Source organism: Phocoena sinus, chromosome 21 (genome assembly GCF_008692025.1).
Source record: "Phocoena sinus isolate mPhoSin1 chromosome 21, mPhoSin1.pri, whole genome shotgun sequence".
In the NCBI taxonomy this organism is placed as follows: Eukaryota; Metazoa; Chordata; class Mammalia; order Artiodactyla; family Phocoenidae; genus Phocoena; species Phocoena sinus.
This window is the reverse complement of record NC_045783.1, coordinates 33322702-33348062: the sequence shown is the minus strand read 5'-3', so window position 1 is coordinate 33348062 and position 25361 is coordinate 33322702. Positions and strand designations below refer to the sequence as shown.

Here is a 25361-nt window from a genome sequence, read left to right as displayed (position 1 = left end):
CTCTCTAATCCATACATGACCTCAGATGCGAAAGTTCAGCGTAATTGAAAAACTTGACTGAGGTCACATCCCTCACTCCTGATAGAGCTGATTCAAGCATCCCGCTTTCCCCTACACGGTGCCCCCTTATTTATGAGTCCTCTGCAAGGGGTTACCGAGCCCAACGGGGGCATTTACATTTAAGGACGAACTCCAGAACACTGAAACGCTTCTCCGGTGTCGGGGGTAGGGGGAGGGGTGGAATTTCCGGCGTGCGCAGCCACGTTTAGGCAGAGCGTCGGCTCAGCGCCCCAACCTGTATCCACAGCCCAGCTGGAGAGCTCGGGAGCCGAAAAGACCTCAGCGACCACGGATTCACTTTACAGAATGATTTCCCCCAAGATGACAGACCTGGGGAGTGGCTGATTCCAGGCTGCGGCACTTTCCACTGCAGGTGAGGAGGTGGAACCCACCCACCTGTTACCTGTGTCCCCACCTGTGTCCCCACCCCCCAGGTGCTCCAACTCTGGCATTTCCTCTGCCCGGAGGGCGGCCGGTCCACCAGTCTAGCCGTTCCGACCTCTTGTGTCCGGAGCGGCAGAGTTACTGCTGGAGATTCCAGAAGAACCCTGTCCCCTCCGCGTGTGTTTGTTTAGAATCGTAAACGCCTGTTTTCCCAGTGGGGGTCTTAGAGCTAGCAGATCCTCAGGCTCCCTTTAGGAGTTCGAGACTCGGATTCTTCAGGTCCCGTCCAACTCCCAAATTGCTGTGATTCAAAGACATCAGAACCGTGAATAATCAGCCTGGCCTCAAGCCAGGATGGGCAGTGCTGCTTTCATGGAACTTCCTCCCCCTCTTTATATAAACAGGCCCGCCCCGGTTTGGCTCCTGTGGCTTTGTCCGCTGGGCATCCTCCCGCCACAGAGAAGCCCGCCCACCCGGAGCCACTGACCCCACCCCCTGCCTTGAAATTTAAAGGAGGCGGGAGCTGTGCAGGGGCAGCAGAGCCGAGGTCCTGCAGAGCCTGGGGCTGAAGAGGACGCTCTCGGAGGAGGGGAGAAGGCTCGCGGCGGTGGTAGGTTGGATTCTGTGCTTCTCTGTACCCCAGCTTCTGTTCTCTCTCTTAAAAGTCTTTCTGAGCCGATGAAGGAATGTCTACACCGAAGGGCCGACTTTGTAATTCAGGCCAAAAGGGGATTAGCTAGAGTCCTCGTCCAGGGGGAGATTTCTTTTTGAATGTGCATCTCGTTGGGATGGGCTGAAGTGTTTGCAGGGGCCAGGTCGTCAGGGGAAGAGAGAGGATAGAACGGTTGTGTTTCCTGGAGAGGAAATCTCTGCTTGCAAAGGGAAAAGTGAAAAGAATGATACAGAAATGCTCTGAATAGTCAATGGGCACACGTTATGACTCACGGGCAAGAAATGTGAAATGGGCTGACAGGGTCAGAGCTGAGAGGGTTCCTGGGGGGCGGGGTCTGAGCCCATGGGGAAACTGAGGCTGGGCTGGGCAGTGAGTGAGTTGCCCACAGAGGATTCACCGGGAGGGAAGTGCTGGGCGGGAGGAAAGTGCTGGGCGGGAGGGAAGTGCTGGGCGGGAGAAGTGGAGGACAGTCCCAGGGAGGCCTCTGATCTCCCCCCTTGTCCCCCACCTCCACGGCAGGTTTTTTGCCTGGGGTGCAAGGGCTGGGGCTATTGGAGGACTATTCAATTACAGGGGAAAATAACAGCAGTGTCTTCTATTCCCAGAGCACTCTGCAGGGACCGTAGGAGGCTCTCTAGGCTTTCAGTGCTATTATCTTTATTTTCTTAACCTCCCAAGGAGGGAGGGTAGGAGGGCAAAGGGAAAGGAAGGAGCTCTCAGGTAACTGAGGACAAACTCAAGCCCAAAGCCGTGTGGTAGTGATGACTGATGTGGATAGCAATGGTGGTCTCCTGCAGCAGCTGGTGGATGACAGAAAAAAATTACACGTGTGTGTGTATGTGTGTGCAATCCCATGAAGAAATTCTGAAACACAACCGTTAAGTGGAATTCCCTCCAAAGGGCGTCCTAGCAATTCTTGCCAGTGGACAGGAGACTCATCCCGGGATCTAGACACTGACTGGTCCAGAATCAATAGATGACGGTCAGACTGGGCTGCCGGGTAAGTGCTTCCTGTGAGAGCAAAGCCAGATGGGGCACACAGCAGAGACGCCGTGAATATTGAAATAGAAAGAGCTCCGTCCTACCCATCAACTGATTCCACCCAAAACCTTCTCAGAGACACCAGCCTTGAATCGCTCTTGTCACGAGCAGGTGACAGGCTGCTCTCTGCCTGAATGGCGCAGTCTCTGTGCAGACCCTCCAGGACCATCTCAGTTTATTTTGTGGATCCCCACATCAGAGTCTCCCAGTGATGCTGCTGCTCTCAGGTGCTTTCTGCACCAGCCTGGAAAAGCTCCTGCTTCGAGGGGAAGATAAATGATCCCGTTACTAGTTTTTGCTCATGGAGGCGGAACTCGTGGACCTGGGGACCTAGCATGTCGGTGAGCAGAGCTGGTGATCAGTATATTTCAAATGACTGTAACAAGCAACCCAGCCACACCCCTGGTGGTGTGACTTGAAGCCACCATCACCATGTAAGGCTTTTGTAAATGGGTAGCCAGCACCACAGAGCATCTGGGGAAGTTACAGCCCAGGTGGGGTCTGTCACTAATCCACCTACAGGAGTTCCTCTGGTCCTGGTGTTTTACAGCAGTGTAAGGGGCCCTTTGGCTAGATGATCATTTGGGAGGAGCAGTGCTGGCTTTAGATCTTCCAAAGCTTCCAGAGCTTGGGCAGGTTATTTGGATCAGAGGTTGAGGTGGCAGCATGATTCATGGCATTAATAGTGGGCTGAGTTCCGGTCAAAATTCAAAATCCACGTGCTTCTCTGAATACCGAGTATCTGGTGGGGAGGGAACATTTGGGTTTTGAGCTAAAGTGTTCAGTTTTGATGACTCTTTGGCATCTGCAGTCTCAGAGTAAAATTCCTATTTTCTACGAGTGATTTTCAGCTCTGTTCTGATAAGATGGCCATCAATGAATGACCAGAATATTCTGTCCATTCCTTCTCTGGGCCATTCGCTTTGCACAGAGAAAAATTCTGTCGCTAGTTTCAGGTGGTAAACCTCACCCTAGTCGACCAGCTCACAAAACCAAGTGGTGAGTCTCCAGTGAAGCCAGATAAAAAGTGAGGATGCTTTAGACTCACGGAAAGTTCCAGCTAGAAAGAATCCTCAAGACCGTCTGCCCTGGCTCAACCCCAAGTCCAGCTACGTGGTCTCCTGCTATTGGCTTAGGTGTCTGTTTACGTATAAGGACAGCACATTCTCTTAGTGAGATTTGGTGCATTTTACATTCCACTTTCCTTCCTGGGAAAAAGACTTCTGTAGAAGGGTGTAGAGGGAAAGAGAAGCCTTTTGATCGCCTGAAAGTTAAGACCTCTGATGAAGGGAAAAGGAACCGGGTGCCGAGTCCATGGCAGGCATTTCATAAACAGTTTTTGAAGGCACGACTCAGGCAAGCTCTGGTTCTGATCGTGATTCCCCAGGAAGTGCTAGCGGCTGTTCTTCCTGTGGAACTGATAGAGTCAAGGGTCCTTAGCCACTGCCCACACCGTCCACACCAATGGCCATGATCTGGAAGGTGAGTTTTGGCCGTGGGCTCAGCTGAGTTGCACCGGAGGGCTACGTGGCGCTCCTGATACATACACAGTGGCTTGGAGAGGTTTGGCCTGATTCCACCTGGAACCTCTGACGGACCACTTCAAGGTCAGGCTGAACCCAGATACTAGGAGATCTTTGTATTAAGAGCCTTTTTTGTTTCTTACAGAGTCGCAAGGATTCCTTTAACTTACAATTAGACACTAGGGAATCCAAGTTGAACTCCTCCCCCAAGGCCCCTACATCCCTAGGACTCTCGGGCTTTCCAAGCCACACTTCCTCCTAGGGACACCCTCCAAGGGAGAGCTTGGGGTGTGTGACTCAGACTCCTTTGCGCAAAGAAAGGTGTTCGTGCTGGAGATTAAGAGGCTCTGGCTGCCTGCTGCCACTACTCGGGGCCCCAGACAATGGGCCCATCTTGGGCCAGCGACACCTCTCCAGTGCCTGGCTCAGTCCTGCCTTTGTTCGACAAACAGCTTATATAGTGTCCATTCCAGAAAGCCCACTTCGACCAGCGCCCACCTCAACAAGAGTGACCTGCATCCCCTCCTTCACGTCCCAGCAGGACCCCCTCTTCCTCTGTGTGCCAACCTTCCACCCACCCGACCCCCACATGTCACAGCACTGATCTGTGGGGTGTGCTTGTCTAGTTACTTGTCTGTCCCCTTCCTAGACTATGAGGTTTTGTGGATGGAGCGTATGTGTCTTTATACCGCAGAGCCCGTGCCTGGTGCATGGTTGGTGCTCAGGTTTCTTGGTGATACACAGAGTAAATCACCTGTGAATTCAGGAAGAGAGGAAACCAGAATGAGCCAGGGCTCGGGTCAAGGTGGATGGGATGGGGAATCTGATGGCACCCAGGAGGCTCCCAGGCCCCTTGTTTAGAGGCCTCTAACCCGGGGGCGGGGGGGGCAGGACGCTAAACCCGGTATCCTACTATGAATAATATAGAACAGAAAGCCCACCAATAACTGGTCTCTGCTGGTTATTCACATGTGGTCATGTTCACACAAAAGAGGAATTTGTTTTATTTTGCAGCGAGAGCCAGTGTCTGCCACCTGGGCTGCAGAGAGAAAGGGTAGATCTGGTTTTGTTTTCTGAGAAGCTCCAGTTTCCTTATTTTTCTTGCCTAGTGTCTCTGGTTTTCAAACATTTGCATGGTCTGCATCAGACAGCCCTTATCAGTACTGAGGGCCTGACCTTGTAGCTGCCTTGGCCGCGAACTCCACCTTCCTCTCAGAGGCCAGAGTGGCCCTGGCGTGTGTGGTGTAAGTAGGCCTGGGAAAGGTGAACAAAATAACAGATTGAAAATCGGGTAAAAGACATCACCCCATGACCCAGGAAATAAGGACTCCAGTTAATACTGATCTGTGCACATAGCTGAAGGGCATGAAACTTGACTTCAGTCGTAAAGAATCCAGTTACAGGTTATCACAAGATCTCCAGATGACCTAGGAGACAGGACTTGGTATTAACACTTGAACTTGACGATGACCCCATAGAACTTGGCTTCCCTTCTAGTCAACGTTCCAAGCAGAAGCTGTGAACTTTGGTGCTCCCCCCCGTCCAAAGGGCGCTCCTGGCAGTAAGTATTGTAGAGTTAACTCTGCTGTGCGCAGGCCAGCAACTGGGGGCTTTACCTGCTTCTTCGCTAATGGCCACCACAGTGAGGCAGGGTGGAAAGGACTAGCCCATTAGAAAACCGGGAACCACATACAGCCTGTAAGCGGTGGTTAGAGTTTGAACTAAGGCCCCAGAGGCTATGCTCCCAGCATTCCAGGCAGCAGCTCCTCTGCACAGCAACTCTGAGCACATCAACACGACAGTCCAGCATCAGGACCCAGTAAGAGTCGTAGAAAGAGCAACTGTTGGGTTTTCGGTAGAACCGGGTGTCTTGAGACCCTACTCCTCCCTTTACAAGACGAGTCATGTCAGAGCAAGTTCCTTATTCTTTTTTGAAGTTCAATTCTCTCATCCACAAACATGAGGTGACAATATTGACTTAAATGATTCAATGGATGCCTGGCAGGGGGTCACAACTCCCGTACCAGATGAGTAAGTGGCATTCATCCACACACATTTCTCAAAAATGTGCTATCGCAGCCACTTTCATGTGAGCCTCATAAAATGTGGACGGAGTTCCGCGTATAGCAATACAAGGAAAGCCGCTGCTAATTTTCTCCTGATTTACGTGTGTTGAAATCTGGAAGGGGACTGAAGAATTATCAAATGATTGCGTATTTCATTCCTTGTAGTAATGCTCGCTTTAGGGAGAGGAAGGAACAGGCGAAACGAGCTCATCGCTGAACAAGATTCTCCCTTAGATTATCATTCGATTGCAGGTTTGTTGAGATTCAGACTTGGGGCTGACATGTCCTTGCACTGACTCGTGAAGTTAGCTTTGCCAGCTGAACCTTCTGTTTTCTTTGCAAGGGTCTGAGTTTATAAGGAAAGGATTTCTTTTGTTTTTACTGTACAGGAGGCAAGATGGACTTCTATTTTCCTAGACCCACAGCTGCACTCCCTGAGTTCCTCCAGATAAGCAGGGTTACCTGGCAGACGGTGGAGAGGCGCGGCAGTGGCAATGCTCAGGACAGATTGTTCTGAGTACGTTGATGTCGTATAAAACTTGGACACAGGTCATGTGCCTATATTTTGAAGATGCATCGCAGGGAATTCTGCCCTGAGTAACAGTGGAGATGGGAGTGGATGGGAGGTGCCAGGAGAGGATTTTTATCCTACTTACCTCACTGGAATCAATCCAATTAGATAAGAAACAGACTCCTCTCTTTTTCCTTAGCTATAAAGAGTTCTGTTCAGGAAGAGATTACTTTTTTTAAAAAAATTACTTTTTAAAAAAAATTTTATTGGAGTCTAGTTGATCTACACTGTTGTGCTAGTTTCAGGTGTACAGCACAGCGATTCAGTTTATATATATATATATATATATACACACACACATTCTTTTTCAGATTCTTTTCCCATATAGGTTATTACAGAATATTGAATAGAGTTCCCTGTGCTATACAGTAGGTCCTTATTAGTTATCTATTGATATTTTATATATAGTAGTGTGTGTATGCTGATCCCAAGCTCCTAATTTTTCCCTCCCCCCTCCATGTTTCCCCTTTGGTAACCTTAAATTTGTTTTCAAAATCTGTGAGTATGTTTCTGTTTTGTAAATATGTTCATTTATATCATTATTTAAAGTTAGATTCCACATATAAGTGATACCATATGGTATCTGTCTTTCGCTGTCTGACTTACTTCACTTAGTATGATCATCTCTAGGGAAAAGCTAAGAATTGCTTCTGTGATGGCAGTTTTGGGAAATGGTTTTTACTCTGAGAGCAGGAGCTCTATAAAAAGCAGGACCTGTATAGGTGGGACCAGAGCTACCAAGCTAACGGCTCCAGTCCCAGGCTCTGACGCTGGTCCAGACACAGGTGTGCTTTCGTGGGAGCTCAACCCCCTTTCCAAAGCCGGCTTCCTCCTCCCATCTCACTTCATCTCTTGCCCTGACGTAGTGACATGCCTTTGCTGTTCCAAGGCATTCTGACCTACCGTTTCTTTTCTAATTTGTTGGCATCCCTCCTGGCATGCTGGTTGCCCGGGGCGGGGGGAGGGGAGGGCAGGGCGGGGAAGGTGTTGTTTGTCTTAAGGTCCTGAGTCATTTTGGAGTATTGGTGTCCTTGGAGACTGACTTTCTCTTACTCAGATTTCCAGAGAGAAGCTTTGCAAAGCAATAACATCCCAAGAATCCTCTTTACCAAAGATTAAGGTAGCAAACCTTGCACACTGGTGCAAAATTTGATGACAGTTTCAATTTACCTTCATCTTTCCCTTGCAATTTCCATGGGCCTCCAGCTTGCTCACGTTTCTGCCTTTTTCTTGCTGCCAAAAGTAGACACTGCAAGTCCTCAAGCTCTTTAACTTCCGGGCAATTACACTGTTCGTACCTAGAATCACAGAACTCGATTGATTGACTGCTTTGGTCCAGACCTTTATTGCAGGTCACGTTATGGGATATGGTTGAGTGTTTCCATGAAAGTACTTATCCGCACGTATAAATGTTTCACAGGTCACACAGCGTCTGTTCTCACAATAGAAACCACAGAATGTCAGCCCTGGAGGAAGCCTTGAGAGTCTAGCCCTCTTGGTTTTGCATCCTTGGGAGCAGATTTGATGTCTCAAAATATAGATGCTTTTTGGAAGGGCAGCACATTAGTTTTTATGCAGTCACACCATATGCGAATGAGCGTATCTGTTCTTTCCCTAAGAGCAGAAATTTCTAGGGGCAGGTGGACAGAACGGGTCATTGCAAAGGACAGTGAAAGACCCTGAGGACCAGCCTCCACGGCATTTCCCCAGACCCTTCCTCTGGCTGTCCTGCTGCCATTCCCATGGCCTCACCCCACCCAGACTCTAGCCATTACAACTGCTGCCCATCAATCAGCATTCCCCGTGTCACCACTGCAGAAAGGAACCCTGTGCTCCTGGCTGGCGTGATTAGTTTCCCAGCCACAGTGGCACCCTCAGCTCCTGGAGACTAACCCTCCTCCCTGGTTACCACACCATTGTTCTTCCCTGGAGCAGTCATCATTCACAGTTGTTCAGAGGTCAGAGAACAGAGTCGCTTTGTCTCTGCAGCCAAGCAGGATCCAGCACCGCTTCTAGGCAGGTCGGGGGTCGCCCTGGAGGCAGAGCTTGCAGGCTGGTCCCACACAAGGATGCCCGCCAGCTCAGCCTGCGAATCCAGGCCACGCTTTATTTGCCACGTGTCCTGATGTTTCTAATTTGCACAGATTCTTTGTCAACTTGCCAAGCTCTGCATCTACTGAACTCCATCCCCTGAGAGGGTGCCTCTTGCAAATCTACAAAACTTGACTTTATGTGCTAGGGGGAGCTGCCAGGGCCGAGGCTTTGGGAGCGTGGAGACCACGGGCCTTAGGATCATTCCATACTCCCCGCCATGCAGCGATGCTTCCAGTGACTCAGGGATTCTAGTCCCCAAAGAGTCTGTCATTCTCATGGTCTTCTTTTTACTTGTCTTTCCTCCATTCTTCCCTCCCTCCCTCCCTCCCTCCCTCCTTCCCTCCTTCCTTCCTTCCTTCTTTCCTTCCTTTCTCCTCTTCCTTACTTTTTTAGTTCTTTGATTCTGGGAAACTATTAAATACAGCAAAAGGAAAGGAGCACAGAAAAAATTACAAGTCTTGTATTTATAAAATGAACCTCCAAAGGACTTCTTATGCTTATTCCTCAAATCCCCTGCTCCTACTGGCCTCACATGGGCAACCGGCGCCTCTCCCTTTGGTGGGAGCTTGCGGTCCAGGGCCGAGGTCCGCCCTGGCGTGGACCCCCAGGGTCCTGGGTCCGGTCTGCTTTGCTGGGGTCAGTTGTTCTTTGTCCAGGCGCTGCCCCCAGACCTCCACACCCCCTGCCATCTCTACAAGGCAAAACCAGGACACAGTTTTCCTCCTTCCCTCTCACTCCCTTGTCTTGGGAAGGCACTGCTTGTCTGCAGGCGGGATGACTCATTTCTTTGTCATCCTCTCACCCCACTTGGCCCGTCCAGCTGCTTCCATCCCCTTTGTGCAGTGAGGATGGAGCCATCATGTGATTTGTGTGAGGCTCTTAGGCACTGGATCAGCTCCAGGCCCAGCAAGGCCAAACGAAGCAGAGGACTGATAAGGACTGATAGAAGAGAGACGGGCTCCAGCTGTCCCAGAGCAGAAGAAAAAATACACTCCTTCTGCTGATTCTTTAGCTGCAAAAGGGTCTGAGGCCCTGCAGCTGTTGGTGCCTTTGCACTCAGCCCTCAATGCATCCCTCCCCCCACCTGGCTCCCCTTCCCCCATTTGTCCAGGGAATGCAAATGTCTTAACGCTCCACTTGGCACTTTGCGATTTTCCAGCATCTAGACTTGCGGTCCACTTAGGATGACCTTGAGTTCTTGAAATTACACAGTAACTTGACGGGCATCCACCGCGTATGAGGGGAATGAACTTGCTGGAAGCCCTGGCTGGTTGGTAGGCAAGATGAAGAATCAAATTCCCTGTTCGCGGGCTCGTTCATTGTTTGATTCAGAATTTGCTCGTAAAGCCCTGAGAGGGCAGAGCTCTCCCATCGCCAAGGCTTGGCTGAGATAATGCAGCTGGGACAACCTAGAAACATGAAAAATGATTAACAGCAGGAAGAGAGAGGGGGAATATGTTTAAGAAGACCTATTTTAAAAGGTTATAAGTACTGGGTTAAAATTAAGAAGGAGAATTGAAGAGGAACTTGGGGAAATTTTGACAAAGGGGAAATTCGAGGAACACTGAGCAAGAAATTCTGGAATGATCGCCCGTGATCAGAACACTCCCCCGTGGGCTCCTGTTCGGATGCCCTTGACCCCCTAGTTCTTCCTTCTGAAACTGCCTGGAACCAGTGTGTCGCAGCAAGCTTCCTGCAATGAGGGAGAAAGGGGCCCCCAAGAAGCGCACACCGCCCTGCCCTGCCCGGGACAGGGCCCTGGGCAGCCGGATTGGAACAAAGACCCAGATCCTGGCTTCCTTCTGTTTCCTTCACAGTAGGGGAGGGTGTGCTGGCTGGCAGGACGCCCTCTGAGCCTGAGGAAACTCTCTGCCCAGACTGTCCGGCCCCCTCCCCGCCCCCCCCACAGCTCCGTGCCCTCCTCTGCCTGTCACCAGCGGCCCAGAAGGTCACTGGGGCACAGAGCATCTCCCACCATCTCCCTCTATGTTTTCATCCTCGCTCTGAAGGGAGCTTGTGGTTGAGGGGACAGCACCTCCGACAAGAAAGGAGCCCGAGCTAGCGCCAGGGTCAAAGTCCCGGACGTCTCTGAATCCGAGGGACCCTTCGCATGCTTGGGATGAGGGGGAGGGATGGGACCAGAGTTGTTGTGACTGAGGGGAAGTGAGTCAAGGGAAGAAAAGCCCTGATTTAATTCTTGCGGACGAGGGAGTGAGTGGAGCTGCCAGACCACAAAATAACACCCCAACCGACTAACCCACTTCGGGCTGCTGAGGGTGAGAGCACCAGGGCAAGGCACACGGGACCAAGGATGTGGGTCCAGGAAGATCTGAGTCTGATGACCAAACCAGATGTCTCCCCTCCTTTCTGCAAATCTGCACTTCACAGGCCCCGTCTATAAAAGAGAGGCTGGTTTCCCGATGGAGCCGGGGGGGCTGGGGGGGAGTTGGGGGCGGGAGACTTTCCTTTGTTGGACAAGGAGGCATGGACGCTCTAAGTGGAAGAACTCAGGCCATCTGAGGCAGGCTGGCTCTGAGATGTGCCAGCAACAAAATTCCTACGGTTTCCTCTAAAAATGTCAGAGCCGAGACATTAGTCAACCCCAGGGCAGCAACTGGGTCCATCTAGTCAACCCCAGGGCAGCAACTCACTTCAAGGGAAACCAAACCAGCACCCTGAGGTCCCAGGCTGCCAAGAAGTGCCAGAGGTGGTCTCAGCCTTCAGCCCACAGAAATGTCTGGGCAAAATCATCTTCCAGCAAGCCATGTCCATCATCAGATGGATGGATAAACAAGATGTGGTTCATGCAGAGGGTGGCATATTATCCAGCCTTAAAAAGGAAGGAAATTCTGACCCATGCTATGATACGGACGGACCTTGAGAGCATTATGCCCAGTGAAATAAGTCAGACCCAAAAGGACAAACACTATATAAGCCCATTTATATGAGGTACCTGGAATAGTCATAGTAAGTAGGATGGTGGTTGCCAGGGGAACAGGGAGTTCGGGTTTCCCCGGTACAGAGCTTCAGTTTGGGAAGATGAAAGTTTGGAGGTGGCTGTGGTGACGGCTGCACAGCAACGTGAAGGAACTTAATGCCGCTGACTTACACTCAGAAACGGCTAAAATGGTAAATTTTGTTATGTGTATTTTACCGCAATAAAAAAGGTATACGGTAAGAAGACACCATCCTTCAGACACTTGCCGTGGCCTCTCCTGCCGTGGGCACCGACGCTGGGGGGGACCGGCAGACTCCTGCACTTCGCTCTCCTCTTGGTCCTGTCACATCACACGGTTAAGGTTTCTTCCCCTCTTCTTCCAGAATTTAAGGGACACCGAGGAAACGATGAACGCAGTGAAGAGAGAGATCTTGTGTGTGCTGCTGCTCTGTGGAGCTGTCTTCAGTTCACCCAGCCAGGTGGGTGTGCCCTCTTGTCTGTGCTGGCACACACCTGGACACACTCCCCTTGGTGGACGATGCTCAGGATCCAGGCTTCCAGCGGAACCCTAGGCACTCGTTCTGACTTGAGTAAACACTGCCTCTCGATGCCTTCTTTGGGGCTGTTTTTTTTTGTTGTTTTTTTGCGGTACGCGGGCCTCTCACTGTTGTGGCCTCTCCCGTTGCGGAGCACAGGCTCCGGACGCGCAGGCTCAGCGGCCATGGCTCACGGGCCCAGCCGCTCCGCGGCATGTGGGATCTTCCCGGACCGGGGCACGAACCCGTGTCCCCTGCATCGGCAGGCGGACTCTCAACCACTGCGCCACCAGGGAAGCCCTTTGGGGCTGTTTTTAAAGGATGTGTCTGAATGAATCCATAAAGTATTTATAAAAGACAGTACAGGCGCTGTGAGCCGTGGAAGCAGGCGAGCTGCCCGTGTACTGTGTACTATCTACTTGGGATGGAAGCTTCACAACACACGTGCTCTCTGCAGATGCCTGGCAGCTCAGGGCATCATTCAGGCCACGTGAGCGATGCCCGCACAGCAGGATTTTAGAGAAGGGAGAGTTGGGGCAGCTATTTGGAGGAGATGGGATTGCAGGGGCCGGGGTGGTGCATGCAACCCCACTAACCCACATGTGCCTATTTTAATTTAAAATTAATTAAAGTTAAATAAAATTTAAAATTCACTTCAGTCACACCACATTTGAAGTGCTCAGTCGTCACATGTGACCAGTGGCTACTGCATCGCATGGCCTGGATGTTAAACATTTCCATCATTCAGAAAGTCCTTTTGGACAGGACTAGTCTAGAAGGGGGGAAAGAATTAGACAGGAAGGCAGGTGATGGACATTCCACCTAGGCCCATTATCTGAGGGGGATACTCTGGGCAGGTGGCCTCTGATTGGTGGGTTGATGGTGGTCTTCTGGTTTGACCACCCTTATTCCTAAGACACCCAGCATGTGCTGACTCTTCCTCCGCCCCTGGTTTCTTTGCAGGAAATCCACAGGCGACTCAGGAGAGGAGCCAGATCGCACAGAGGTGGAGGTGAGATGTCACTGGGGTGGAGGCAAGTCGGGCTCAAGGTCAGGGTCAGGGTCAGGGTGCTTTAGGCTCCAGGGGGGATTTTTTTCCATGTGACCTGCTTACTCAAAATCCGTGAAGGTGAGACTCTGCTAAGATGCTTTTGCCCTGTCTCGCCACTCACACAGGCTCTGAGGGGACAGGAACAGGTCCTCAAGGGGTCAGGATGCCTGGGAGTCGCTCGCTGCTGGGAGCCTGCAAGCCCAGTGGCACAAAGGAAAATGGATTAGAATATTACACAGATGAGAACAGAGCCCAGAGAGATGGAATGACTTGTCCGGGGTCACACAGCCGCCAGGCCGCACAGTCCTGGTCCTCCAGGGCCTTTCCCTGGGCTGTGATCCCCACCGCCTCCCACTCCATTCAGCACCTTTGTTAACTAGCTTCTCTGTGTCTCTGTTTCTTCGGTTGGTAACTCAGGGATGACTAACCTGGGTTGCTTCACGGAAGTGCCGTGGGAAGACCATCTCTGTGAGGCCGTGTCTAGAGTTGAGACTAGAAACCCAAGGAACGTTCCCACTAGGATCCCAAGAATAAAACGTGCTCACGGCCCAATTGTCTTGACGCTGATCTAGAGAGCTGCAGGCCCCGCTGCAGGTCCCAGATCATCCCTCCTCCCTCATGACCTACCTCTTTGGGGGCTGGAAGGCTCTGCAACACCCACTTAAGGTGGAAGTTTCCCCAGAGTGAGTCACAGCTTAAGTCTCACTGCTTCCGCAGTCGGATAGCACTAGTGCTTCCTGCAAACGTACGCTGGCCCCGACGGCCCTCTAGAGGAACAGCAGTATTATTGGCAGTGAACGTATGTCACTGCTTCAATTCATTAACAGTTAAAGATGTTTTAAGTTTGCATTCTGGGTTGCAAACAGAGAGAGAGAAAAAGGGAAAGTGTATTAATGGGAGTACTTCAACTATTTTCATTATACCAAAGTACTAATGGAAGTAGCAAATTTTCTGCACAGACTAAAATGTCAATTTTCTTTGTTTGGGACCAGAAATGCATCATCTCAGTGTGGTAATGTTAACGTGGATCAAAAATTCTGGTGGGCAATTGCGTGCACGTGCATATTTTTGATGAATTAAAATGAAAAATTAGAGTATTACCTAATAAATGTGTTTTGATAGATAAACTCCTTCAAAACAAGGGCCCATCAGAGGAAAAACAATAAAAGGGGTCTTTTTTATTGTTTTTCCTAAGTGTATTTCATATTTCATTGAAACTAAAATAAGGAAATAGTAGAAATACACAATTATATTCTATTATATATTTCAAGAAAATAACTGATTTTCATAGGAAATTGAATGTAAAGATCACACAGTCATATGGAAAGTAATATTGGCACTGCCCCCTAATAAACTGAATCTGAAATTGTTTTTGAAAACTGAAAGGGGTCTTTGGTGACAAAAAATCGGGTCTTTGTTGTCTTCTGGCTGAGAGCAAGGAAGGAATAAAGGACGGATTGTCCCAAAAGTGAGCAAGATTGCCGGGGGTGGCGTCAGTTTGGGGTGAGTCGGGCCCTAAAGAGGCCGGCCTGTCTGTCGTTACAGTGACCTGCAGAGACGAGAAGACACAGATGACGTACCTGCAACATGAGTCCTGGCTGCGGCCCCTGCTCAGGGGCAACAGGGTGGAGCACTGCTGGTGCAACGGTGGCCGGGCCCAGTGCCACTCGGTGCCCGTCAACAGTACGTGTCCACCCAAGCCAGGCTGTGAGCCTCGAGTCCAGTCTCACGGCCCCAGCCCTGTCTGTCACGGCCCCGGGCCTGTCTACCCTTCAAATGGGGCTGCAGGCACGCTCTGCCCTAGGCCAAGGTGAAGGTGCCGAGCAGAAAGCATGAGGCCGTGAGCCTCAGTTTGCTCGTCTGTAAAATGGGAGAACAGTCGTTCAGACTTCGTGGTCGGCTGTGAGGAGTCAATGAGTTCGTTTTTGTGGAGCGCTCAGAATCGCGTGTGCATGTAGACAGCACGCTTCAACTTTGACTCATATATTCTTGGGCTGCTTGGAAAGTAATTAGGGGTTCCCTTGCTTCTACTTGACAGGTTGCAGCAAACCTCGGTGCTTCAATAGGGGGACATGTTGGCAGGCCCTCTATTCCTCAGAGTTTGTCTGCCAGTGCCCTGAAGGGTTCATTGGGAAACGCTGTGAAATAGGTGAGTGACAGGTGGGTAGCTGTGAGACAGGGACCCACCAGGGTGAAATCCCACCTGCAAACCTACCCAGAAAGGAAAGCAAGTGTGCAGTGATGGGGGAAGGATCGGGGTGGGATGGGATGGGTCATCCGAGGGTGGTTAGGGCCTCGGGCACAAATCTGGAGGCTGGCGTGGTCCCCGTCAGCGGGGTGACCCAGTCACCCAAGCAGCTCAGCAGCTACTGCCTCAGCGGTTTGAGGTGAGACCCCCTTTGGAAACTAAATGAAAGGAGGATTCACATGGGAGGTGTTGTGTGTCCTGTTTCCCCTCAGATGCCAGTGCCACATGCTACAAGGACCAGGGCATCACCTACAGAGGCACGTGGAGCACAGCGGAGAGCGGGGCCGAGTGCGTCAACTGGAACAGCAGCAGCCTGGCCATGAAGCCCTACAGTGGGCGCAGGCCTGATGCCATCAGGCTGGGCCTCGGGAATCACAACTACTGCAGGTAAGAGGGCCGCCTTCCCCGCCCTGGAGGATCTTCTCTGCTGAGAAGGTGCCACAGTCGGGGAAAGACCTGCGTCAACTCTGTCAGGGTTTCCAGAGAAGTTATAGGAGATGTGTATACATAAAGAGATTTATTTTAAGGAATTGGCTCACGTGTTTGTGGGAGCTGGTAGGTCTGGAATCTGTAGGCAGGCTCCCCAAGCTGGAAACTCAGACGCGAGTCGATACTGCAGTCCTGAGACAGAACTTCTTCTCAGCTTTTGCTCTTAGTGCCTTCAACGGATTAGATGCAGCCCACCCACATGACGGAGGAGAATCTCCTTTTTTTAAAGTCTGCTGACTGCAGATGTGAACCACATTGACCCAGCCCTTCCCAGCACCACCTAGGTTGGCGTTTGATCAAACAACTGGGCGCAGTACCCAAGTTAGCCCATAAAGCTCACCATCACGGTGCCCCCCTTGTCAACGTGGCAGCCACGTGGACCTCTGTAAACCACGCTTAATTTCCAAATAAAGACGATTACAAGGTCATACCTCCACCCAACACGATCTGACTCTCCTGTGTACAACAAACACGTGTAACTCTATCCCCGGAGTAGGTGCAGAGCCCTTGGCCCGAGAGGCAGGCCTCACTCTTCACCTCCCCTGGCCTTCCTGGCTGATTTTTCAGAAACCCAGACCAAGACTTAAAGCCCTGGTGCTACGTCTTCAAGGCAGGGAAGTACATCTCCGAGTTCTGCAGCACGCCAGCCTGTGGCAAGGGTAAGTGCAGCTTCCCCATGGCCTCTGTAGCCTCACGGGGTTGGGGGCAAGGGTCTAGGGAACAGCGCTGACGGTCCTTCTGCAAACGAGGAAACAAAGGACTGGGCTGGTAGTTAATCATTTCGGTGTCAGAGGGAAGTCAAGAGGCTTAGGTCCTCGCCCAAGCTGGGCATCTAACTAGCTGTTTGACCTTGAGCTGATCTCTGCACAGCTCTGACCCTCTGTTTCCTCATCAACAGAGAAGATGGGTCTGTATCAGTGATTTCCAGTGCCTTTGAGAAGGCATGGAGGTTCTCTCTTTTTTGACTAATGGACCTGTTTCTCAAGATTTCTCTCTGTCTCTGTAAAGACTTTTAATGTGAGAAAATTTCCCAGATTGAAAAAACACTCAGTTACAAAAAGGTACTGTGAATTCAGTGGTGCTTTCGCAAATGATGATGTTATTTATCACAATAGTAGGGAAAATGTGTTTTAAAGTTCTAAATATACATTTACAAAAATTGTGTACATTCAGTCTACAGGTGATGCTGATATTCCTGTGAATTTAAGAACTCTTTCTTTAGAGTAACTCTAAAGCCTCCTCCCACCCTCCAGCTCGGGTATAAATTGGGAGTCACTGGTCCCGATGACCCTAAAGGTCCCTTATCACTGTGCTATCTGTGCCTGGTAGTATACTTTGTCAGTTTCATGTGGGGAGAAAAGAGGGTAAAATGGGACAAATACGCAGCATTTGAAGGCTCATACTCTCCCTTCCTTCCCAAGTCCAACAAATCCTTCAGGTCCCTAGCGGACAATATCTGAGAAAACTGGGTCTGCCCACGTGTTCCCCCATTGAAGCACCCAGGTTCCCAGCAGCCTGTCAAGTATACACAAGGAAGCCCCTAATTGCTTCCCAAGCAGCTCCAGGAATAATCCCCGCTAGCTGAACTCAGCACCCTTTCCTGCCGAACCTGAATATCCCTCAGAGTCTCTCTTAACACAGCCATCAAGGAAGCCACAGCCCATGATGGAGGCTGGCACCGGATGGAAGCCACTTACCACCCCGTGTGAAAGGGCTTGAAGGACAGAAGAAGGGTGGTGGGCTGCCTGCCTTGGGCGTCCCAGGCCGGCAGCTCTGCTTTAGGCCCTGCTGCAAACCCCACTTGCCTGCTTTAGCATTTAAGTGGCTTTGTTTCAGTTTGAGATTTCCTGTGTTCCAGAAAAAGATGGGGACTGCTACCAGGGGAAAGGGCTGGCGTACCGCGGCACCCACAGCCTCACCACGTCTGGGGCCTCCTGCCTCCCGTGGAGTTCCATGATCCTGATGGGCAAGATTTACACCGCCTGGAAGAGCAACGCGCAGGCCCTGGGCCTAGGCAAGCACAATCACTGCCGGTGCGCAGCGCAGGGTCCGGGGTGTCTGCGCGGAGGGCGGGGTTGGAGCGGGATGGGAGGGGCTGATGCTGAAAGTTACATGAAAGACCCAGTGGGTGGGAGGGAACCGTGGATGTGACCCAGCCCAACCTATTCATTTGCACCTGTCGTGAAAAGGAACGTCCTCCGGTTTCTTGACCCAAATCCCATGTTAGAGGGTCTGTCCTCATCTGTGCTGTCCTCATGTGGCCCCTTTGTTCCATCCTAAGAGTCTTCTCCTAGCACAGCTGGGAGATGAAGACGTAATGTTAGTGACAGAAGAAGAAAGTTACAGTCGTTTCCCTCTGGTGGGGCCTGCGGCTGAGCCCAGCCCGGGGCTCAGGGTCCTCCTTCCCGGCCGGGCGGCCTTCCCCTCTTCCCTGGCTTGTGATGTGATTGGCAGCCTTCCCTCCGTGTGACTAGGAACCCAGATGGGGACGCCCAGCCTTGGTGCCATGTTCTGAAGGATCGCCAGCTGACGTGGGAGTATTGCGACGTGCCCCAGTGTGGTAAGGCCAGCTGTGGCCACGTCCCCATGCCCAGCCTCATTCCCGACCGTGTCCTCTGCCGCTTCCCATGTCTTCCAGGCTGCTCTCCCGCCTTCTCCCAGAACCCAGTTAACAGAGGGGGGACGGGGTTACCCAGAGCGGGTGGAGACCTAGAGAAATGCAAGTTGGCACGCTTTGCTAAAAAAATGAAACTTTAGAAATCGTCTGAGAACCGATGGTTATTCCTCGGTCCCTGTGAACACGTAGATCGGCTAGACTGTTCCTCAGGGCACACAGAGTTTAACTGGGCAGGTTAGACACAAACTGCCGGCGAACTCACGACCAAGGTCACGCATGGCGCATTCTCAGCGGGCAGTACCAGTGGGCTGGCAGTATTAGGAAAACTTCGTGAGGGGGCAGGCCGTCCCATGGGCCTGGAAGGATAGGTACGGCTGAGTCGATGGGAGAGCAGTGGGGTAGACATTCCCCAGGAAGAAGCTGCAATGCCTCCTTATTTCTTAAGCCAGGAAGTGGCTGCAGGAAAAAAGTAGAGGTAACAAAGCATCGCAGAAAGACCCCTGGCTATGGAGTCAGATAGGGGTTCTAATCCAGGTGCCACTGTGACCTCGGCAAAAAGGTCCCAGCCTCTCTGAAGCTGAGTGCTGTGAGGGTTAAGGATAGTGTCTATACAGGGCTTAGCTCGTCCTAGATACTCCGCACACGCAGGCTGTGGATTTATTGCCGTGGAGATGGCTCCATCCCTCCGTACAGCCTGCAGAAGTGCATCAGGGGGTAGAAACCCGGGTTCCCAGTCAAGACACCAGGATGGGGCTCAGGAACCTCGCCCAGGCCCACAGGTCTGACCCCGGCTCTGCCCTTCCCTCCCCAGTCACCTGCGGCCTGAGACAGTACAAGCAGCCCCAGCTCCGCATCAAAGGAGGCCTCTTCGCGGACATCACCTCCCACCCGTGGCAGGCCGCCATCTTCACCAGGAACAGGAGGTCCCCAGGAGAGCGGTTTCTGTGTGGGGGGGTCCTGATCAGCTCCTGTTGGGTGCTGTCAGCCGCCCACTGCTTCCAGGAGAGGTAGGAATGAGAACCCGGTGCGCCCGCCTCCTCTCTTAGGCCTTAGACCAGGCCCATTAGAGAAGAGCATCCTCGAGCCGTCTCTCCATCAGGTATCCTCCCAACCATCTCAAGGTGGTCCTGGGCAGGACGTACCGGCTGGTCCCTGGAAAGGAGGAGCAGACGTTTGAAGTAGAAAAATACATCGTCCATAAGGAATTCGATGATGACACTTACAACAATGACATAGGTGAGATGTCTGGCTCTCCCTGCTGCCGCGGGAACTCCAGACGCACACGCGTGCAATCCCACCTCCTCCCCCCAGACCCCCGCCCCCTCCCTCCTCTCCCCTGAAATCCTCGCTCTCTTCCTCGCCCCGCCTCCCAGCGCTGCTGCAGCTGAAATCGGACTCACTGACCTGCGCCCTGGAGAGCAACGCCGTCCGCACCGTCTGCCTCCCAGACGCCGGCCTGCAGCTGCCGGACTGGACAGAGTGCGAGCTGTCTGGCTACGGGAAGCACGAGGCCTGTGAGTGGGAGGACATCTCGGCCCCATCCTGCCCATCTGGGGGTGGACCGGAGCACATGTGCTGACCAGAGGGAGGAAAAAGTAGTCCCACGAGTGTCCACCCTCGGGACAGGCACCGCCACCGTGACTGTGACCGTGAGGGCAAGTTCCTGCCTAGCGAGGCCCCAGCGTCTGCCCTCCCAGCCTCACAGGGTGGCCGTGCAGGTCAAGAGGGGTCTGAGTAGCACAAGGGTTTTAAGAGCCTAAGATTTCAAGGAGGTTCTGATAAGAAGTGGAGTGAGCTTAGTTAAGGGTGGGGTGCCTGGACTCTGCCGTCGGGTAGCCCTGAGTTCAAATCCTTGCCCTGCACCTTGCAAGCAGTGTGATCCAGACATGGATTTTTATTTCAGGATGCTCCAAACCTCCGTTTACTCAGTGGCAAGAAAAGGATAGATTATGGGGTTTAAATGAGATATTAGGTTAAGCCAGTGGTTCTCAACTGTGGTGATCTTGCCCCTCAGGAAACACTTGGCGATGTCAGTTATTGTGACAACTCAGGATGGAGGTTTATACCAGCCTTTAGTGAGTAGAAGCCAAGGGTGCTGCCGAACATCTACAATGCACGGGACAGCCCCCTGCAAAAACATTATCTGGCCCCAATGTCCCTCATGCCGCTGTCGAGAAACCCTGGGTGAAACTCTATGAAACTGCTGTTTCTGTAGCTCAAAAGAAGAAAATATTGGCCATTTCATAGGATTCAACTTAATACGTGTAAAAGGTTGATAAATGTTAGCTCTTATTGGAAAGTTCGGCTTTCTCTTTCCAAAAGGTTTATAAATAACTTTCCCTAAAACCATAAGACGCTTTCCTCTTCTGTTTCAGCTTCTCCATTCTATTCCGAGCGCCTGAAGGAGGCCCATGTCAGGCTGTACCCATCCAGCCGCTGCACTTCCCAGTATTTGTTTAACAGGACTGTCACCAACAACATGCTGTGTGCCGGAGACACACGAAGCGGTGGGGACCAACCAAACCTGCATGACGCCTGCCAGGTAAACACGAGCCTCTCTCCTCCCCTGAGCCTCCCCCTCCAAGGGCAGAAGTGCTCCTTGGCCGACAGGTTCTTAACCAAGAAAAAAAGTGATAGCCAGAAAGCAGTGATTCATCTCAGTGAGGTGCTGGGGATCTAGACGAGGACCTCAGAGAATAAAGCAACTGGAGCAAGATCAAAGTCACCCAAACTCAGGGCTTCCCTGGTGGCGCAGTGGTCGAGAGTCCGCCTGCTGATGCAGGGGACGTGGGTTCGTGACCCGGTCTGGGAAGATCCCACATGCCGCGGAGCGGCTGGGCCCGTGAGCCATGGCCACTGAGCCTGCGTGTCCGGAGCCTGTGCTCTGCAACGGGAGAGGCCACAACAGTGAGAGGCCCGCGTACCTCAAAAAAAAAAAAAAAAAAAAAAAGTCACCCAAACTCAAGAAATCTAAGCTGCAGGAAATTTCCCTAGTGTCTGCACCAGAACCACCACCTGGTACAGGATGTCCTATAAGCCCAGGCAATTAAATACTATCAAAGTGATGGATAAAGCAACACAAATTAAGACATCTTTGTCTTCTGTGGGTGCTGGGGAACTGGAGTCCATTGTGTAGAGAGGGAAGTCGGAATGGCACCTTCCTGGGAAGTAGGACACAGATGATTTATGAGATAAGTTTTAGGAACTCAAGTTCAGCCCTCAGATGAGGGTTTTTCCCTGGGAAAGCACACTCTCTGGGGGTCTCTGTGTTAGCATCCCTATCAGAGCTAGTATGTACTTGTATTTCATGATAACTGGGTGTAAGACACAGACCAACCTGTGTACTTAGGACCTAAATAGAGCCAAGGAGCCGTCCATGCTGGGCTGTTTTCGTGCCCACAGTGTGCCGGGCTCCCCACTGAGGCTGGGGAGAGGGGATAGAGACAGCAGGGCCGGGCTCTTGCACTGAGGACTGTAGGCTTAGTTCTCATGTGGAGACCACACCAGCATCTCCCCCGCTTGGCTCCTTGACAGCCTCTGGTCCCTCTCTGAAAGGTTTTTTCAGACACCTCCACCACCTAGCTCGACAGTCACAAAAGGTTCTCTGCAAGAGGAAACCGTGATCTATCAGCTAGTGTTACCCACAGGGTGCTTGGCCTCCTTAATCAATGGAAATTCATCAGAGGCCTGACAAGAAATTCAGGCAAGGCTTTAGTGGGGACCCTGCAGCTGCAGGGGGAAGCGAGAACAAACAACAGGTTCCCTTGCTTGCGTGCTCACTGAGCGGGGGGGAGCTGGTCCCTTATAGGAGGAGAGGGTGGGGTCGGGTCCAGGCGTTGGGCAGGAGGGGGTGCTTAGGTGGTCTGCCCACCCCTTGGGTGGTGTTTTGTGCAGGGGGCATGTGTAGTACCCTGCTTTTGCTCCCGGCTCTTCATAAGTGGCAACTGAGTTTTTTGGTCTTTTGTATCTTGTCTATAATTTGCCCCAGCTAATATGCGCACAGCTATTTTTAGTCCCATACAGTTTCTTTGTATTTTGTTGCTCCAGCAGAGGTGTATCCAGGTGCAAGCATTGCAGCAAAGGGTCCCAGGTCCCAGCCTGTCTCACTAGCAGCAAGTTAAAAACGAAACCAGAAATCATTTCGATTCAATATGACAACAGCTAACAATTACCAGGAGTTTTACTAAATGCCACACATTGTTCTCAGAGCTTTTCAAACTTTCTCTCAATTAATTCCCATAACCTTACAAGGGAGGCAGTATGATTTCTACTTTAGATTATTATTATTCAATATCATTCAGGTAAGAGTACTGAAGCCCAGTTAGACTGAGGCTGCACAGCTAGCAAGTGGTGGAGTTACAGCCTGGGTGGGGACCTGAAATGTACAAGCAATGATCTCAATTCTGCTTTACCAGGTAGCTACAACCTGATTCTGTAAAGGCCCAAGGTCACTGAGATAAAATTTCCCTCCCAGAACTGAGCACTTTGAAGAATACATAGGAAGGGCTTCCCTGGTGGCGCAGTGGTTAAGAACCCGCTTGCCAATGCAGGGAACACAGGTTCGAGCCCTGGTCCGGGATGATCCCACATGCCACAGAGCAGCTAAGCCCATGCGCCACAACTACTGAACCTGTGCTCTAGAGCCCGTGAGCCACAGCTACTGAGCCCACGTGCCGCAACTATTGAAGCCCGCACGCCTAGAGCCTGTGCTCCGCAACAAGAGAAGCTACTGCAGTGAGAGGCCCGCGCACCGCAACGAAGAGCAGCCCCCGCTTGCTGCAGCTAGAGAGCCCATGCGCAGCAACAAAGACCCAACGCGGCCAAAATAAATAAAAGTAAAATAAATAAATTTATAAAAAAAAATTAAAGAGTACATAGGAACACTACAAGCATTCACCCTAACCTCCCCCCAAAGAGTCTGCATTTTTGCAAAGAGCTGACCTGTTCTCCCTTCTGCAGGGTGACTCGGGCGGCCCCCTGGTGTGTATGAAGGACGACCACATGATCTTGGTCGGGATCATCAGCTGGGGCCTCGGCTGTGGCCAGAAGGGCGTTCCGGGCGTGTACACCAAGGTTACTAATTACCTAGACTGGGTTCGGGACAACACACGACCGTGACCAGGGGCACCGGTTCCCTGCATCACGGAGACCCTGTTTCCTTCACCCCCGAGGATGCACTGCGGCGGGGGCCTCTTCACGCAGCACAAGTCGGGGAGGATGGACTTCCATAGGTACTTTCCGTTTTGGAAGTTTTCGGGGCTTCAGGTCTGAAACATACTCTGTCAGATGGGAAGAGGGGTAAACGCCAGCCCCTCCTGGAATCCCAGTCCCCGGGGCAGAAGCCCACCTCCTCTGTCCACGTGAGCAGCTTTAGAAACGGGACCGCAAAGGTGAAAGCATGTTTCAGTAGACAAAGATAACTGGATCCTTCAGGAAAGAAGGGTTAGAAATATTCTATTAGGAATAGAATGTCTATTTCTAGTCACAGGGAAGCCCAGCAGGAGCCTCCTAATAAGGGACGGGCTGGCTGGCCAGATTATGTGCCTCAAATCCAGCCTTCACATCAAGTGTCGGGGTTTCCCTTTCTCCGGCTATACCTCTTGGAAGGAATCCTGTTGTGTAGAGTGTAATTCTTTTTTCTTTATAACTTTCATCATAGGACAGGAGACATGTATCATTTTAATAACTAATAAACTAGGCTCTAGCGTATTTATATCAGTTCATTTTTGTTTATACTGTTGGTACACCTGTATGATACTGTACTGGAATAATAAATTGATATATTTTTCACATATTTTCTACGAATCAGAGTGGAATCGTTCTGTTACATGCAGTATCCGACAGCTTTTATTCATGTTACTTGTGTCCATGTTCTTTGACTCGTTGGAAATATTTCCTTTCATTCATTCAGAATAGTTGCGGCATACAAGGCCCTGTGCCGGGTGATGTAAATGGTACAGAGGGGGAAGAAAGGAGCTCTTGGTTTGACAGGAAGATAGGGATTTAGGGAAATAAGAAGGCTGAATGGAGATGGACCACAAAATAGCAGACAGACAGTTTTACTGAAATTCAGCTGCAGGAAGGACTCAAGAATCTTTGAATTCTTGAGACGCAAGAGGGAGGAGATTATATGTATATGTACAGCTGATTCACTTTTTGTTATAAAATAAAAAAAGAGGCTTCCCTGGTGGCGTAGTGGTTGAGAGTCCGCCTGCCAATGCAGGGGACACGGGTTCGTGCCCCGGTCCGGGAAGATCCCACATGCCGCGGAGCGGCTGGGCCCGTGAGCCACGGCCGCTGAGCCTGCGCGTCCGGAGCCTGTGCTCCACAATGGGAGAGGCCACAACACTGAGAGGCCCGCGTACCGCAAAAAATAAAAATAAAAAGAAAAGAAAAATTGAAAAAAAGAATCTTAAGGAAAAAATAGAATTAGGTAGGCTTTTCAAAAACTGGGCAAGATTTGGGCTGGTGGAGTGGGGTGGGAAAGGCATTCATTTTTAAAATTTTTTTGAAATTCTGTTTTACTGAAGTACAGTTGATTTACAATGTTGTTAATTTCTACTGCACAGCAAAGGGATTCAGTTATACATATATACACGTTCTTTTTCATATTCTTTTCCATTGTGGTTTGTCAGAGGATATTGAATATAGTTCCTGAGGCAAGGAATATCACTGCATGAAAATCTAAAGATCTGGAGGGCAAAAAAGGCAGGGGGAGTCTGGGGAGGAACTGAGTTAGTTTGTCCAAAGTGAAGTCCATGAAGAAGAATGTAGGTTGGAATTTAATTACGGCGCTTTGAATGCCAAACCGAGCTTTGGACTTACTTCTGTTGGCAACAGGGAACCACAGAGGCTTGGGCTAGGGGAGTGATGGACCAAGCGAGGCTCAGGGAAGTTAGCCCTGTGAGCAGACTAGGTAGGGAGACTCCCTAGGTTGGACCCAAGTATAAAGGAGGAATGAGGGATAAGAAGATGCTAAACATGACCTTGCTGACACAGCGACATCCCAGTTATTAGTTCAGACTAGGAGCTAGTGTTAGGGCCATTTTTTCCCAGTCCATTTTGCTTTT

The 25361-nt window shown here is 51.1% G+C and overlaps 1 protein-coding gene and 2 long non-coding RNA genes across 4 annotated transcripts; 1 reads left to right on the top strand and 2 right to left on the bottom strand.

Annotated features, from left to right (window-relative positions):
* The first annotated feature begins 252 nt into the window (after positions 1-252).
* Positions 253-24092, top strand: PLAT (plasminogen activator, tissue type). Of its 2 annotated transcripts, none has more exons than XM_032618540.1 (15): positions 253-433; positions 849-1054; positions 11734-11829; positions 12850-12898; positions 14483-14620; positions 14976-15086; positions 15398-15572; positions 16242-16333; positions 17533-17707; positions 18149-18234; positions 19103-19298; positions 19391-19527; positions 19665-19805; positions 20667-20833; positions 23251-24092. In XM_032618540.1, the coding sequence occupies exons 3-15, from the start codon at positions 11758-11760 to the stop codon at positions 23407-23409; spliced, it is 1698 nt and encodes a 565-aa protein (XP_032474431.1). In that variant the 5' UTR covers positions 253-433; positions 849-1054; positions 11734-11757; the 3' UTR covers positions 23410-24092. The 2 variants fall into 2 exon arrangements, with proteins under 2 accessions (XP_032474431.1, XP_032474432.1); XM_032618541.1 differs by having other exon boundaries at positions 341-433; positions 958-1054.
* LOC116746817 lies at positions 12196-14475 on the bottom strand. The gene is made up of 3 exons (XR_004347883.1): positions 13305-14475; positions 13001-13129; positions 12196-12909 (listed from the first exon to the last, which is right to left on the bottom strand). It is a non-coding gene; the product is annotated as an uncharacterized LOC116746817 (long non-coding RNA).
* Positions 17728-19246, bottom strand: LOC116746818. Its single transcript, XR_004347884.1, has 3 exons — positions 19107-19246; positions 18554-18747; positions 17728-17973 (listed from the first exon to the last, which is right to left on the bottom strand). It is a non-coding gene; the product is annotated as an uncharacterized LOC116746818 (long non-coding RNA).
* Positions 24093-25361: the final 1269 nt, after the last annotated feature.